Consider the following 14,355-nt stretch of genomic DNA (forward strand, 5'->3'; position numbering starts at 1 on the left):
CCACAAAGTCATAAACCCCGCCTCTTTCTACAGTCTATTTTCCTAATATCGGATTTCAAACCTAATCTTAACCCTAAATTTGAACACAATGTTAACCGCATGGCTAACGCTTAAATTAGAAAACCAACAAGCAAATTGTCTTCATATTTTTACGAAAGCAAACTGACTTTGTGGCTGTGGTAACTAGTGGAAACAACCAAAATGGGAACTTCTACTACAGAAGTCCTCGGAACTGTTTTTTATTTTAATTTTAAGGAATGTTATGTTGATCCAAATGTGGCCATGTTCTTAGAAACAGTGTAGTATACTTTGCAACAAAGAAATACGTGTAAATGTTCTTATAACAAAAACCAATAACATGGATTTCAGGAAATGCTTGCTCCAAAAAATATAACATGAGGCCGTATATTAAATATGATTTCCAATGTGTGGTGGCACCGGTTAGTTGAGGCAATATGTACATAGCTAAGAGTAGCAGCCGTGTAAAAAAAGGGGGGGGGGGGGGGGGGGCAGTGCAAATAGTCTGGGTAGCCGTTTGATTAGACAGTCTCGATTTGGTAGTGTTTCAAATGCAGTTCCAAAATGGACATACAGAAATATCTGCACATTTTATTCTTACAAGACTGGTCATAAAACTGACACCTAGGACAAAAAGGCACCATTACATCCTTTGTTAGCGAAAAAGTAACATTTCAAAATTGCATTTTATAAAAAGGTTTTATTGGAAAATTCTGCACTTGGTAAACATGTGCAAGCAAGTAACTTCTAATACTACATATCAAAAAAACAATTCTAAAAATATACAATTTTAGAAAATATACATTTCCAGTTTATGCAAATTGTAAATTTGAGGTATTACTAACATCTGCAGCCACTGGCATTCATTTTGCAATATTGGAAAAGAACAAGCAGAAACATAAAACTGAGCAACATTTCAATTCTGGGTCTTAAATATTTCCTGTTGAACCACCAGAGAAAAGTTTAACAGAGCTAGGTGTTTTAAGTGTTCTATAGCCCTGCCTTGAATCAAAAGCATTTTGTGGGACACCTAAACAGGAATTGTGCACAACAGTAAAGGTTACACATGACATCTTTGGGCTTGTTCAGAAACAGTGTGCTTCGACAGCAGTTAAAGGATTAAGGTGACGTACATTTGACAATTAAAAAGGGATAATTATGACAATAAATTGGAACAAAAGTCAATAATTGTATAGATTAGTGAAAGGTATAGATTCCCCTCAAATTGAAATCAAATGTTCACTAAACTCCATCAGATTACACATGGGAAAATAAATGTAAAAAAACTTTTGTAAACGAGTAAACACACAAAACAACGAGTACATTTGTTACTGAAATGACCCTCACATCCACCATGACAAGTAATTTCTATAAACATTTAAAAATAACTTGGGGGCGAGGGGGGTTGCAATATCAAATCCATACCGACACTTAAAATAAAATTGTTTAAATGGGGTCGCTAACAGATTTCAGTTGTGCTTCGCTTAAGAAAAACATGAATTCTGGCCAGTTCTATTGGACATCAAACTTAGAATATAAAACACATTCAATAAGGGAGTGTTTCCTAAATAAAAGTGTATGCAATTGATTAACATGTCTATCTGCTCTAACAAACAAACCACATGTGCTTGAAGGAATTAGACTTGTGTATTAATTTTGGCAGTTCAAGTTAAAATGCATTGTTAACAGAAGAACATTAATGTTACAGATACATTTGATCAAGGCAGTTTAATTACATCAACTACAGTTAATGACATAGGACCAGAGAAGAGGGGGTGGCATTTCGCCAAACAGACAGTGTTACATTTGTAAAATATATTAGGAAAAGTTATTATTTGTCTTTACTGAAATGCTTAACTTCCCTCATAGTTCATGTTGTCTCCATGCTGGTCAAGCATGTGGAACAAGTTATCACCGTCCACTGCTGTATCCTGGGAAGAACTGGTTGAGAATTGCTTGGAGGGGATTGTTGACAGTCATTGGGTTGTTTTTCCCCAGATCGTGCCTACATGCCGGGCATGAGTACACCTCTGCCTTGAAAGACCGCTGAAGGCATTCCTATAAAAAGGAAAAGTGCAACTTTCAATCTTTTGTCTACTTTTCTTGCTCTCAAAATGGACAGAAAGGCAAAATGTCAAGGCTAGCAAAGAAGATCAACTTACCCTGCAGACATTGTGTTGGCACTCAGTGGTGATAGGTTGAAAGACCACTTCCTGGCAGCATATACATGAGAAGACTTCCTCAACTTTGTTCAGGAATTTCTGGGAAAGCAAAAGTAAACTGTTAAGTACCTAGTATCCAAACCCATGGTGAGGAGAATGACATGGAAAAGCAGAAGCTGCAAAACCAAGTCATGTTACACATTCTAATGCTTTCTATCAGCCCTTCAATGGACATAGCATAAAGACAATGCTAAGTACACCACCAGTGATGATGACAATCAAAAGATAAAGCATTAACATCAATGCTTGCCTGGTTTTAAAGCTTCAGATGGTCATATCAAGAGTCATTGGCTTTGCATTAGTCTCATTGAGAAAGGATATTTTATCTGGATAAGGGTAAATAAATTAATCCCAATGGTGTGAAATCTGACGTACCGGGCCAAGGGCCAGAGACTCCATGGCTTCACCCCACAGCTTACTGTTGGACTCGTCACCCTTGACCCAAGCCTTCTGTTCTTTGGTCAGTTTATAAGCCTCAACTTTCATCTTCTTGGGAGTTCCCTTGGTTGGTGACAACTTCTCTTCAGCTACAAAAGAGGTTAGGAGAGGTAGCATATGGATACAGAAGGTTGGGAGAAAGAGATGGACACCCATTTAGAACTTACTCCAGGGTCAATACCACTCGTGATTGTAAAAGTGAGAATAGTGTTCATTAACCATTTGCACCTGTATTCTGTTGGAAATTTGAATGCTACCAATTTATTTTGTGTGGCTATAGCTAGTTCCGCAGCTACTTTGACAAAGTACCCACCATTAGACTGAGACTTTCTCTTCCGCTTTCCTTTGGTGGGTGTTTCAGTCACCTCATTTTCCTTCTCCTTGTTTTCTTTCTCCTTCTCCTTGGCAGTCTGGGCCTCCAGATAGCCCTCAGGATACTACAAAATATCAAAAGGATGTAGACTCATCAAAACGAGTTTTAGAAAGGCATAGTGGCCCGAGCTGCAGTTAACAGGATAATCCGTGCGTCTACCTGCATTGTGAGTCCCAGTTTCTTGATGCGTTCCTTGCCATCCCTGGTCCATGGCGCTGGCTCGTCATCGTTTCGTTTGAGCAGGTACCTCCAGACCAGGAAGCCGGACTTGCCCTTCTCTGGCCAGTATTTCACCACCTGGAAGAGATGAGTGAATTTGTTCAGTCAACATGGAACCACAGGACAAGACAAAGGATGCAGGCTTGTGAATTGCTAAGGGTGTAACAATGCACAGTATTTTCATTTTGAAATTAATTTCAGATTCAACATCCTCATTTCACGCCTGGGCATTCCCACCTTGTAGATGCCGTCGTATCTGTTGCCGTCTTCAGGGCTGAACTTGCTATGCTTGCGGCCCTTGGAGCTGCGCACCACCCTGACCGGCTTGCCTGCCTTCCAGTCTTTGGCCTCGGCCCCGTCCTTCTCGTTCACCGACGCGTTGCAGTTCAGAGCCAGAGCTCTGGGTCATACAGGCAAATGAGGATTGGGTCATTCAAATGATAATCAAATTGTGGATGGCAGTGAATAATCCATGTCAAAACCCACTCAAAATACATTACAGACAGTTTAAAACAGCAAATAAGATGTCCTACTTGAATCATTTTGAATTATACTGAATACAATAAAAGGTGAATTGTTAGAACAGGTCATGATTGTTAAAAACAGTAAACCTAAAGCTCGAGGCAAAGACATGCAAAGCCCAGGCTTCCACTCATTTCAACCTCATTCAAACCACTATCACACACGGAGCGTTAATAGTGGCATGGGGAAAGTTGTGCTGGTCTGATGAATACATGTAGGAGAAGAGGAAACATACAACACTTCACTATAGCACAGATATGGAGACCAGGGGAGGTATACCAGCACCAGTGGGTGTTCTCTGTGCAGAGACTTACCTGTTCATATTGGTGAGCTTCTGATCACACGACTGTTCGGCTGTCCTCTTGTTGCCAGACAGGTCTCGTCCTCCTGAACCGGTGTAGGTGAACTCGTTGCCATTATCCTGAGAACCAATTGAAAACCAGAATTTGCACAGTGACTTCTAATGCTTAAGGTGTTCACAACATTCCGTTACATCTAGTCACTTAATCTTCCATTTAGTTTTTTTAACTATGTACATTATGGGCACATGTAACAAAGGAAAAATATGGAAGAGAGCCTATGTACCTGGTCATCTTCATAACCCCCTGCCAGCACTAGGGAGTAAGATCCATCGTTGCTCCTCCCATGGATCCCAGCTACATGTGGCCTGTGGCAACCAGACTCACTCACCTGTACACAGTGTTTAATGTCAGAGAACAACCTACCAGGACCGACAGCCATCACAACAAACCCTAAGGGGTTCATTCAATCAAATCCACATTCGCCACCCACAAGACTCCCTTTGACAGTTACTGCAGTTATGACTTTCCTTTTCAGCCTGTTGCAAACAGAAGTGACTCACCTGGACCCTGAACTTCCAAATACTTCCAACGGGGACGCCAGGGACTGGGCCGTAGTGGTTTGAGGGCACGATGGTGCACTGCTTGCTGCGGCCGACACAAGCCATGCCCTGATAGGAGAAGAGGTCGTGTAAAAACACTTGGGTATACACAGTTTACTAAACTAAAAGCAAAAAGTTCAGAAGGGTAACTGGGTGTATGATGTCTCAGGACCTATCGTTACACCCCTGCTATTTCACTAAGAGGTAGATCCACCCATCAACATTCCTCAATGTGCTTACCTTTCCCCAGTCTCTCTGGCTGGTTGAGCTAGCGGACGCCATCTTGGATTTTTTCTTGCTGTCCTTGAGTTTCTCTCCTGCTAGGACCACTTCACTGGCATCGTTGCGGCACTCGGGACAATACCTAGATAAATACAGAGGTTAGAGCAAGCAGGGAATAGGACATCAAAATAAATGATGCAGTATAAAGCCACTGCATGGCTCGTGTAGTGTTAATATGGGCATGGGGAATGTTGTTCTGGTCTGCTGAATACATGTCGGAGAGAAGACAACTCCCCCAATGTAGAGGTAACAGACCACATTTCACTGTAGCACAGATATGGAGACCAGGGGGAGCAACACCAGCACCTGTGGGTGTTCTCTGTGCAGAGACTTTTTTTCTTCCAAGTAATTTGGACAGTACGTACAGCTCACAGTAGAAAGAAACTAATGATTAATACTCAATTCAAATTTGCCAAATAAACAGCCTGAAATCACATCAAACTCCATTTAGAAACATGCCTAAAGTGTCATCTGAATCAATGGCATGACTAAGACAGTCACATAAGCAGCTCTAGAAGGGGGCACTGGCCAGACCGACTGCCAGCACAGACATCAGCACTGTAGTATACTTACCAGTCATCATCATCGGGGAGGCTGGTCAGTGGGGGGTTAAGGCAATAGATGTGGAAGGCCATGTCACACTCGTCACACAGCAGCTGCTTGTCAGGGTCCTGCTTCACACCGCAAACGTGGCAGTTGCACCAGCGGCAGTTCTTTTTGAGGTCATCTTTGCAGTGTTTGCACTCGGGTCCGTTTGACCCTGGAGTAAAAACAGGAGCGAAGACAATGTCAGCCCGTTGACTTGTAAACGTTAAGATGAGTACTGTAAACCCTTCAGTAGGAGATGCGCGTGTGTGTGTACTGGGAATATTTAAGATGAATAAAGTTCATATTTAATTAAGAAAAATTCACAATGCTTAGCATATCCACACGTTTTTGCAACACACAAGATTTCCAGTGTTCTGTTTGTGACAGTGATGTGTGTTGGGGTTGATGGTCACTAGACTTGATACTGAATGTTATGGGTTGTTCTCATATCATCTGATAGTGATTGACGTCAGTTACTGAAGGCACAAGGACACACTGAATGTTCTAGTATTGATGACATTATGAACGTGATTCTGTAGCAGCTTGCAAAGTCACAGTATTGTTTTGACTTCGTACAAGCCTCTCAGGCTGATGTTTAGAGAACATTTGATACCGTCTGATTAGACCAGGGCTCACCAACCCTGCTCCTGGAGTTACCCTCCTGTAGGTTGTAACTAACATGATTCAGCTTATAAAACCAAGTAATTATTAGAAATCAGGTAGGCTTGATAATGGTTGGAGTGAAAACCTACAGGACTGAACAGGGTTAGAGAGCCCTGTATTAGACTAAATGGCCTGTCTCCAAGAGGCCAGCGAGATATTTTCTATGCTATTGAAGGCATTTCCCTAAATTATATTAAACTGGGTTCATCTTTGATTGACATTATCAACGACTGCTCTCCTTTTTTCCGTTTGCCTGGAAATTCCAGTTACAACCAGTGTTTTGGATGAATCTGCACAAGCAAACTAAATATGCTCAGTCAGCACTTTTTTTTTTTTTTTTTTTACAAAGTAAGAACATATTTATTTGTGCAGCCATCATAACAAAAAATGAATCTCGTGCTGGATCGCGAAGCATGTCAAGATTAATCCCAGTCTCTATGGTTACAATAGTATGTGTATGTCGTTTTCTAACATCTGCCTCCAACATTGAACTATAGCCTAATTTCAAGCCTGCAGAACATTTGCAACTCTGCATGTGATTTACATGTATCCTAATCCTTCATGAAAATCAGGCTGATAAATGCACGGACCCCTACAAGAGAACAGACTAAACACGTAGGCCGTTCATGACAAAATAGAAAATACGTGCTATCACTGCATCTGTGTATTGAGTGCAAGTCAATTATTTACATCAGTGTATAAAATGTGTTGATACTTCAATTTACAAACAGATGCTGGCACTAAGACTGCACTCAACTAGCTGTATAAGGCCATAAGCAAACAAAAATAAATTATCACCCAGACGCGGTGCTCCTAGTGGCCGGGGACTTTAATGCAGGCAAACTTAAATCCTTTTTACCTCATTGCTACCCGCATGTCACATGTGCAACCAGGGAAAAGAAAATCCTAGACCACCTTTACTCCAAACACAGACGCATACAAAGCTCTCCATCACCCTCCATTTGGCAAATCTGAGCATAATTCTATCCTCCTGATTTGTGCTTAAAAGCAATAATTAAAGCAGGAAGTACCAGTGACTCGCTCAATACGGAAGCGGTCAGCTGAAGCAGATGCTACGCTTCAGGACCGTTTTGCTAGCACATACTGGAATATGTTACGGGATTCATCCAATGGCTTTGGATTCCACCTCAGTCACCGGCTTCATCAATGAGTACGTCGACGACGTCGTCCCCAGTGACCGTACGTACATATTCCAACCAGAAGCCATGGATTACAGGGAACATCCGCACCGAGCAAAAAGGTTAGAGCCGCTGCTTTCAAGGAGCGGGACACTAATCCGGAACTAGATGAACCATCAAACAGGCAAAGTGTCAATACAGGACTAAGATTGAATCCCCCTACACTGGCTCTGATGCTTGTTGGATGTGGCATGGCTTGCAAACTATTACAGATTACAAAGGGAAACCCAGCCACGAGCTGCCCATTGACACAAACCTACCAGACGAGCTAAATGCCTTTTATGCTTGTTTGAGGCAAGCAACCCTGAAGCATACATGAGAGCACCAGCTGTTCCGGACGACTGTGTGATAACGCTCTCGGTAGCCGATGTGAGTAAGACTTGTAAACAGGTCAACATTCACAAAGCCACAGGGCCAGATGCATTACCAGGACGTGTTCTCAAAGCATGCGTGGACTAACTGGCAAGCGTCTTCGCTGACATTTTCAACCTCTCCCTGTCCGAATCTAATACCAACATGTTTCAAGCAGACCACCATAGTCCCTGTGAAGTTAACCTGCCTAATTGACTCACGTCAGTAGCCATGAAGTGCTTTGAAAGGCTGGTCATGGCTCACAACACCATCATTACAGAAACCCGAGATCCTCATACCACCCCAACAGATAACACAATCTTCCTTTCCCATCTGGACAAATGGAATACCTATGTGAGAATGCTGTTCATTGACTACAGCTCAGCATTCAACACCAGTGCCCACAAAGCTCATGACTAAGCTAAGGACCCTGGGACTAAACACCTCCCTCTGCTACTGGATCCTGGACTTCCCGACAGGCCTCCCCCAGGTGGTAAGGGTAGGCAGCAACACATTCGCCACGCTGATCCTCAACACAGGGGCGTGTATTTAATCCCCTCCTGTACTCCCTGTTCACCCACGGCTGCGTTGCCAAACAATTCCAACACCATCATTAAGTTTGCTGACGACAACAGTAAGCCTGATCACAGACAACGACGAGAGCCTACAGGGAGGAGGTCAGAGACCTGGCCGTGTGGTGCCAGGACAACAACCTCTCCCTCAATGTGAGCAAGACAAAGTAGATGATCGTGGACAACAGGAAAAGGAGAGCCGACATCACCCCCCCCCCCCCCAGGAGACTGAAAAGATTTGGCATGGGTCCCCAGATTCTCAAAAAGATCTACAGCTGCACCATTGAGAGCATCCTGACCAGTTGCATCACCGCCTGGTATGGCAACTGCTCGGCATCCAACCGTAACACTAGGTCCTCTACTCCGATACTTAATCCACACATAAAACGGTCAACCGAATTGTTTCTAGTCATCTCTCCTCCTTCCAGGCTTCTTTTTCTTTGGACTTTATATGGCAACTAACTTTCATAATAAGGTGCATTACCACAACCGACCTCAGTTAATCTTTCAATCACCCACGTGGGTATATGTTCCTAAAAAACCAATGAGAAAATAGGACTTGAAGCGCGTTCTGCCTCTCCTATGTCACAAATAGAATCAACTCCCATTTTAGCGCCTGGCAAAGCAGATGCTCGTTGGAGCGCGGGAGCAGTGTGGGTGCAACGATTGAAAACGTGTGTAAATTTATTTTGCAACGTTCGCAACACGTCCGGTAAGGCACTACTGAGGGTAGTGCGTACAGCCCAGTTCATCACTGGACCTATATACTAGGGGGTGTCAGAGGAAGGCCCAAAAAATTGTCAAAGACTCCAGTCACCCAAGTCAGAATGTTCTCTCTGCTACCACACAGCAAGCGGTACCGGACCAAAAGGCTCCTTAACAGCTTCTACCCCCAAGCCACAAGACTGCTGAATAATTAATCAAATGGCCACCCGGACTATTTACATTGACACCCCCCCTTTGATTTTGTACACTGCTACTACTCAAGGTTATTACCCATACCCCTACCTACATGTACAAAATTACCTCAACTAACCTATACCACCACACATTGACTCAGTATCAGTACCCCCTGTATATAGCCTCGTTATTGTGTCACTTTTATTTAATAAATATAACTCTTGAACTGGATTATTTTATTTAACTAGGCAAGTCAGTTAAGAACAAATTCTTATTGACAAAGACAACGCTGAGCCAATTGTGCACCGCCCTATGGGACTCCCAATCACAGCCGGTTGTGATACAGCCTGGAATTGAACCACGGTCTGCAGTGCCTTAGACCGCTGCACCGTTCAGGACAATTGAGACTAAGCATTTCACAGTATGTCTACACTGGTTGTATTCGGCGCATGTGACAAATAATAACTATCCTACTGTGTATGTGGTTTCAGTCGCCTCAAAAGCTCATCAGGGGTGTATACAGTAGTCAGATTCTGGTGCAAAACATTTGGTAGAGTAGCAAAACAAACACAAGTTATTGGACAAATCCAGGTAGGTCCCTTAAGGGGGTGGAAGGAAGCCTAGTGGTTAGCGCGTTGGGCCAGTAACCGAAAGGTTGCTAGAACGAATCCCCGAGCTGACAAGATAAAAATCTGTCCTTCTGCCCCTGAACAAGGCAGTTAACCCACTGTTCCTAGGCCGTCACTGTAAATAATGATTTGCCTAGTTAAATAAAAAATATATATAGTTTTGTTCCGTTTGCCTTCAGTGAATACAGCCGATGAAATCCAGCTAAACAGCTCCAACTTACTTTTCAGTGGACTGTCAGATCCAACTCCAGATCCATCCAATGCTCCAGGCTCCTCGATTTTGTAAATTTCAGTCAAGAACATGATCCTACAGTCATTCAGAGAGTCACCGGCATCCCTGAAATAAAACACAAGCTCTTCGGATACCCGTCATGGTACTACTGTGCAAACAAAATGCTATACATGGCCAATGGAAAACTATGACATCAACATAATACAAAAGTGCAATCTATACCGTGTAGATAATATAAAACAAGTAATCAATAGAAACACACTATTGAATTATGCTATGAGAGACAATGTACTCTCTTTTTGTTTATTAAAGCAGAGACGAACAGGACCAATTATTACCCGAGCAGTATTTTGGTGTAGATCTCGTGCAGGGTGCGTGTCTCCCTCTTCTTCTGGATCTGGGCATCGTACCAGTAGCCGCGCTCCTTGGGTTCGTCAGGGTTGAAGTTGACCATGACCACCATGCCCACCTCTAGCTGGTGCCACTGGTAGACAGTGCGAGCACGCGGGCGCACATCCTTGGAATGCAGCAGCACCACACCATTCTCTGGGTAGCTAGAGAGACCACACAGAGGCAGTGTCAGTATTCAGCTCAGATGCATACGGCAGGTGCTTCCTACATAATGGGGCTTTTGTAAGCTGATTGACATATCTGATAGAACAGAAGCAGCTCAAAGTAGTGTTTGAATTCTGAGGGACTTGACTGCTGGGGGCACATTGGAGTAATACAAATCGGTAATTTCAAATGTTCCTCTGGTTTTTACACACTGGCAGGCAAAACAAGGTGGCATGGTGGTGTACAAATTATCAAGCACAAATATTTGTAATTCGTTTGCCAATTGTCGTGTTATGGAATTGCCTCCCCCATGTCTGCATTGTTTTGACAATATGCATATCACCTACAATTTGTCCTGTGGGCTTTCTTTTTTAACTGTTTTTTATTTTATACATGTAGGTCTACATGAAAAACAGATTTGAATATTATTACAATGTTGGCTCTGATCCAATTCTGATATAAGTAATTGTTTGATATTGTGCAATGATTAACTTGTTTATATTTTATTTTTTTTAAATGTACTTGTCCATTTGTACTACTGAAATCTATATTGTCATCCAACAAATATATAATTTTTTTAATGTCCCAGACACGAGTTAATGTCGAGCCCTGTGAAGTGTGCACTCGTTCACTACTTCACACAAAATCTAAAAGCATTAGATGGGTGGAGACCTGGGCTAGTGAGAGTATCACAATTTCTTATACCAGTCATTTCCTTTAAAAATCAGTAAAGGGAAGTGAACAAGTGCACCTTTTGGGAGGAAGGAGAGATAATTGGGACATGGCCAATCAATTTCCCCATTGGTCCACCTCTTTACTAAACGGCAATAAGTTCCACATGAACACATGTTTTCTATACATGTTTGCGGAAGTTAACATTCAACAGTGAGGCATGACCTATCCATCCGATCTTTAAATATAAAATACTTGATAAAATGCTCACTCTTCATATTTGACATGGTAGTGAATAACTTCCTCTTCGCTGGGTTTCGTGTCAGAGCCCTCCTCTCCAGATGTCTTTGTAACGTTCACAATTTGGGCCTCAAACCAGGCACCCATGTTCAAGTCTCTGGCATCAACAAACTCGTTAATCTGGGGGGGAAAATTACACAAAGTTGATATTGACACTGCTGAAGTAACAATTTTTTAACTTGTGTTTTGCAAACTTCAAATTAAGACTAGCTATTATATTCAACCCCAATTCAATAACTCCAAAATATTAACGCAAATGCCATTTTTGATTTTAAGTTAAAGCATCATTTCACCCCATCAAGTGATACCAGTACAGCAAATACTAGGGCTTTTAGAGATCCTTACCTTGTAACAGCCAAAGCCGGGGTCGACCAGGTCTGGCAAGTCGGTTTGGGTGGAGGTGCCAGCTGCCTGCACCTCGGCCTCCCCGTGGGTGGAGCTCTTGTCTGACTCACTCTGCGCAGAGCTACAGCCAGAGTCAGAGTCGGACAGCTCGGCCTCTTTGTCCTTGCTTTTGAGGACAGCAGCAGGGGGCGCGGCCTGTCTAACAAGCAGCTGCACTATGTCGTTCAAACCCACGTTGTAATCAAAGATTGTGTGGCCGTCCTCCATCTGGGAACAGAAACAGAACATATTCATCCAGACATGATTACTAAGGACCCCAGCAACACGGTTGTAACTGAATTAAACAGGAAAGTATCCATCTGCCCCACCTGCTTTCCCCGGTAGAAAAGCCTCTGCTTCTCTGGGTCAACCTTAAAGAGTTCCAAGATCTTGAGGCGCAGCTCGTCCACCTTGGTAAGTTTGGACAGGGAGTCGATCCGATGGGTCTCCTTGCCATCCATGGTGCGCACTTGAATCCACATTGCAGCTGCCCTGTGCAAAGGGGAGCCAAACTGGGAGTTAATGGCAGCATTGCATCATCTGAGCTTCAAAAGCAGCACCATTCAATGTTTTTCTCCCACTTTCCTTTGAGTATTACTGTGCCAACTATTGATCAAGTGGATCAATCATTCATTATTTATTTATTTGAATAAATACTTCCCCAAACCCCATTCAATGACTGGGGGATTATTCAACCAACATGCCATGCTGATTTTAACAGTGCGGGAAACTGGGTGAGTAAGCCACTCCTACCCTTTTAAATGCAGCTATTGCGACCTCATCCTGGCGCGAAGGCAACGCTGATATCAAACAACGTGGCTTCGCTTCCTGACAATGTTCCAAGCGCACATATTTGACCGGCTCAAAACTTGAATAGAATTGCTATGGTAGACAGTATGAAATAAATAAATATAATTCGTTTTATTTTACATTAGCTAGCGAAGCTTTGTGTTCAGCTGGGAGGAGGTAGGTTCTATCGGGTCAGCTGTGATGAGTTTTACACATTGTTGTGGCAGTAACTACTACTGTTACTATACTTGACCTGTTACTTAGACTTACTATTGTTGGCTGGTTAGCTTGCTACACAAACGAATCAAACAATATTGGGAAACAATTGACAAGCAGCTAGCTATTTTAATTGACTAACTAAAAAAACATTTTAAATCAGGTAATTTAATGTAATAATTAGCTAGCTATGATTCAAAAAAGCGCGCTGTTTCGTTTTCTCGGCTGGTGGACAAGTAACTTTAACGCTAACTAACATTAAATAAACAAGTTCGATCATATTCAGCCGTCGTAAACAAACATTTTTTTTGCAATAGCAAACGTTAAGTAAGCATCTTAGTAAATTATAACTAACTAGCTAAGAAGTCATACTAACGTTGGTTAACAGCGAATGTAAATGTGATTAGCCATTGAAATGTTGTAACTAACTATAGACAACGTTATCAGCCACCATAGTAACAAATAGTACACTGATAGTAACGTTAATCGACATTAACAACACACCACGTTACATTAGCCTAGCTAGCTAGTTAACGTTAGCTACAACATCAACTAATACGTTGTAGTTGCTAACCAAAAGAAAGATTATCTTTACATTGAAAACATACGGACACCTAGCTTGTGAGTTACCATGCAAACTGTCGAGTGAAATTATAATATTAATAATTCACTATCAAAAGTTAACTGGTTGGAATGAGGCAATCACTGTACCAAGTTAGCTAGGCAACTTTCCAAAAAAAATATGTACACTTGACCAAAGAAGAAACATTACGTTACCTGTTTTTCTTATTTTCTTTTCTTACAAATGCAAATAATTATATGGCATTTATTAAACCGTGAAAAACGTAATCCTATACTACTTCTGGATCAAACGCACAACTCTTCTGTAGACTGTTTTTAGAGGACTCAATCAATACGACTCCTTCAACCAGTGAATGTCGCCGCCTTCTTTCCGCTATTGGCTATTACCATTTTGAATTTCTCTCTGGTGGGCTGTAATTCCTGTCAATCAAAACTGTGAGCGGAGCTTAGCCTCAGCCCGCGAAACTAGGGTCTCGCTAGCCTTCCCTCTTCCGAGGATTTTGGCGCGAGATTGATTGTACGGTCAATTTTTTTATTACTCAACCACAGAAACAGATCTGTGATTTACAAACTTTTAACACAACTTTATGCCTGCGACATGACAGATCGACAGCAAACGTTTGTGCATTTTTTCTGTCAAATGTATCTATGTGATTTCTTCAAACTGAAAAAACTACTTTCTCATAGCAAACTTGATGGTCACAGCCATGTACTGCCAGAGCGTGATGTTGTGCATCCAGTGTTCCTG

The 14,355-nt window shown here is 42.3% G+C and overlaps 1 protein-coding gene across 2 annotated transcripts; it reads right to left on the reverse strand.

Annotated features, from left to right (window-relative positions):
- Positions 1-698: 698 nt before the first annotated feature.
- LOC139420404 (E3 ubiquitin-protein ligase UHRF1-like) lies at positions 699-13,965 on the reverse strand. Of its 2 annotated transcripts, none has more exons than XM_071170512.1 (17): positions 13,803-13,965; positions 12,350-12,512; positions 11,982-12,248; positions 11,608-11,756; positions 10,448-10,663; positions 10,099-10,214; positions 5,549-5,735; positions 4,934-5,057; positions 4,655-4,762; positions 4,378-4,482; positions 4,107-4,213; positions 3,508-3,670; positions 3,211-3,348; positions 2,992-3,115; positions 2,616-2,767; positions 2,181-2,279; positions 699-2,076 (listed from the first exon to the last, which is right to left on the reverse strand). In XM_071170512.1, exons 2-17 carry the CDS (start codon positions 12,500-12,502, stop codon positions 1,930-1,932), a joined length of 2,355 nt encoding a protein of 784 aa, XP_071026613.1. In that variant the 5' UTR covers positions 12,503-12,512; positions 13,803-13,965; the 3' UTR covers positions 699-1,929. The 2 variants fall into 2 exon arrangements, with proteins under 2 accessions (XP_071026613.1, XP_071026709.1); XM_071170608.1 differs by having other exon boundaries at positions 12,350-12,507; positions 13,803-13,913.
- Positions 13,966-14,355: the final 390 nt, after the last annotated feature.

The sequence above is a fragment of the Oncorhynchus clarkii genome, chromosome 1 (genome assembly GCF_045791955.1).
Source record: "Oncorhynchus clarkii lewisi isolate Uvic-CL-2024 chromosome 1, UVic_Ocla_1.0, whole genome shotgun sequence".
In the NCBI taxonomy this organism is placed as follows: domain Eukaryota; kingdom Metazoa; phylum Chordata; class Actinopteri; order Salmoniformes; family Salmonidae; genus Oncorhynchus; species Oncorhynchus clarkii.

Coding starts and splice junctions, on each gene's coding strand:
- LOC139420404 (XM_071170512.1), bottom strand. CDS start 12,502: ATGTGGATTCAAGTGCGCACCATGGATGGCAAGGAGACCCATCGGATC. Junction 5,058..5,548: donor CTCCCCGATGATGATGACTG/GTAAGTATACTA, acceptor GTATTTATCTAG/GTATTGTCCCGAGTGCCGCA. Junction 2,768..2,991: donor GAGAAAGTCTCAGTCTAATG/GTGGGTACTTTG, acceptor CCTCTTTTGTAG/CTGAAGAGAAGTTGTCACCA.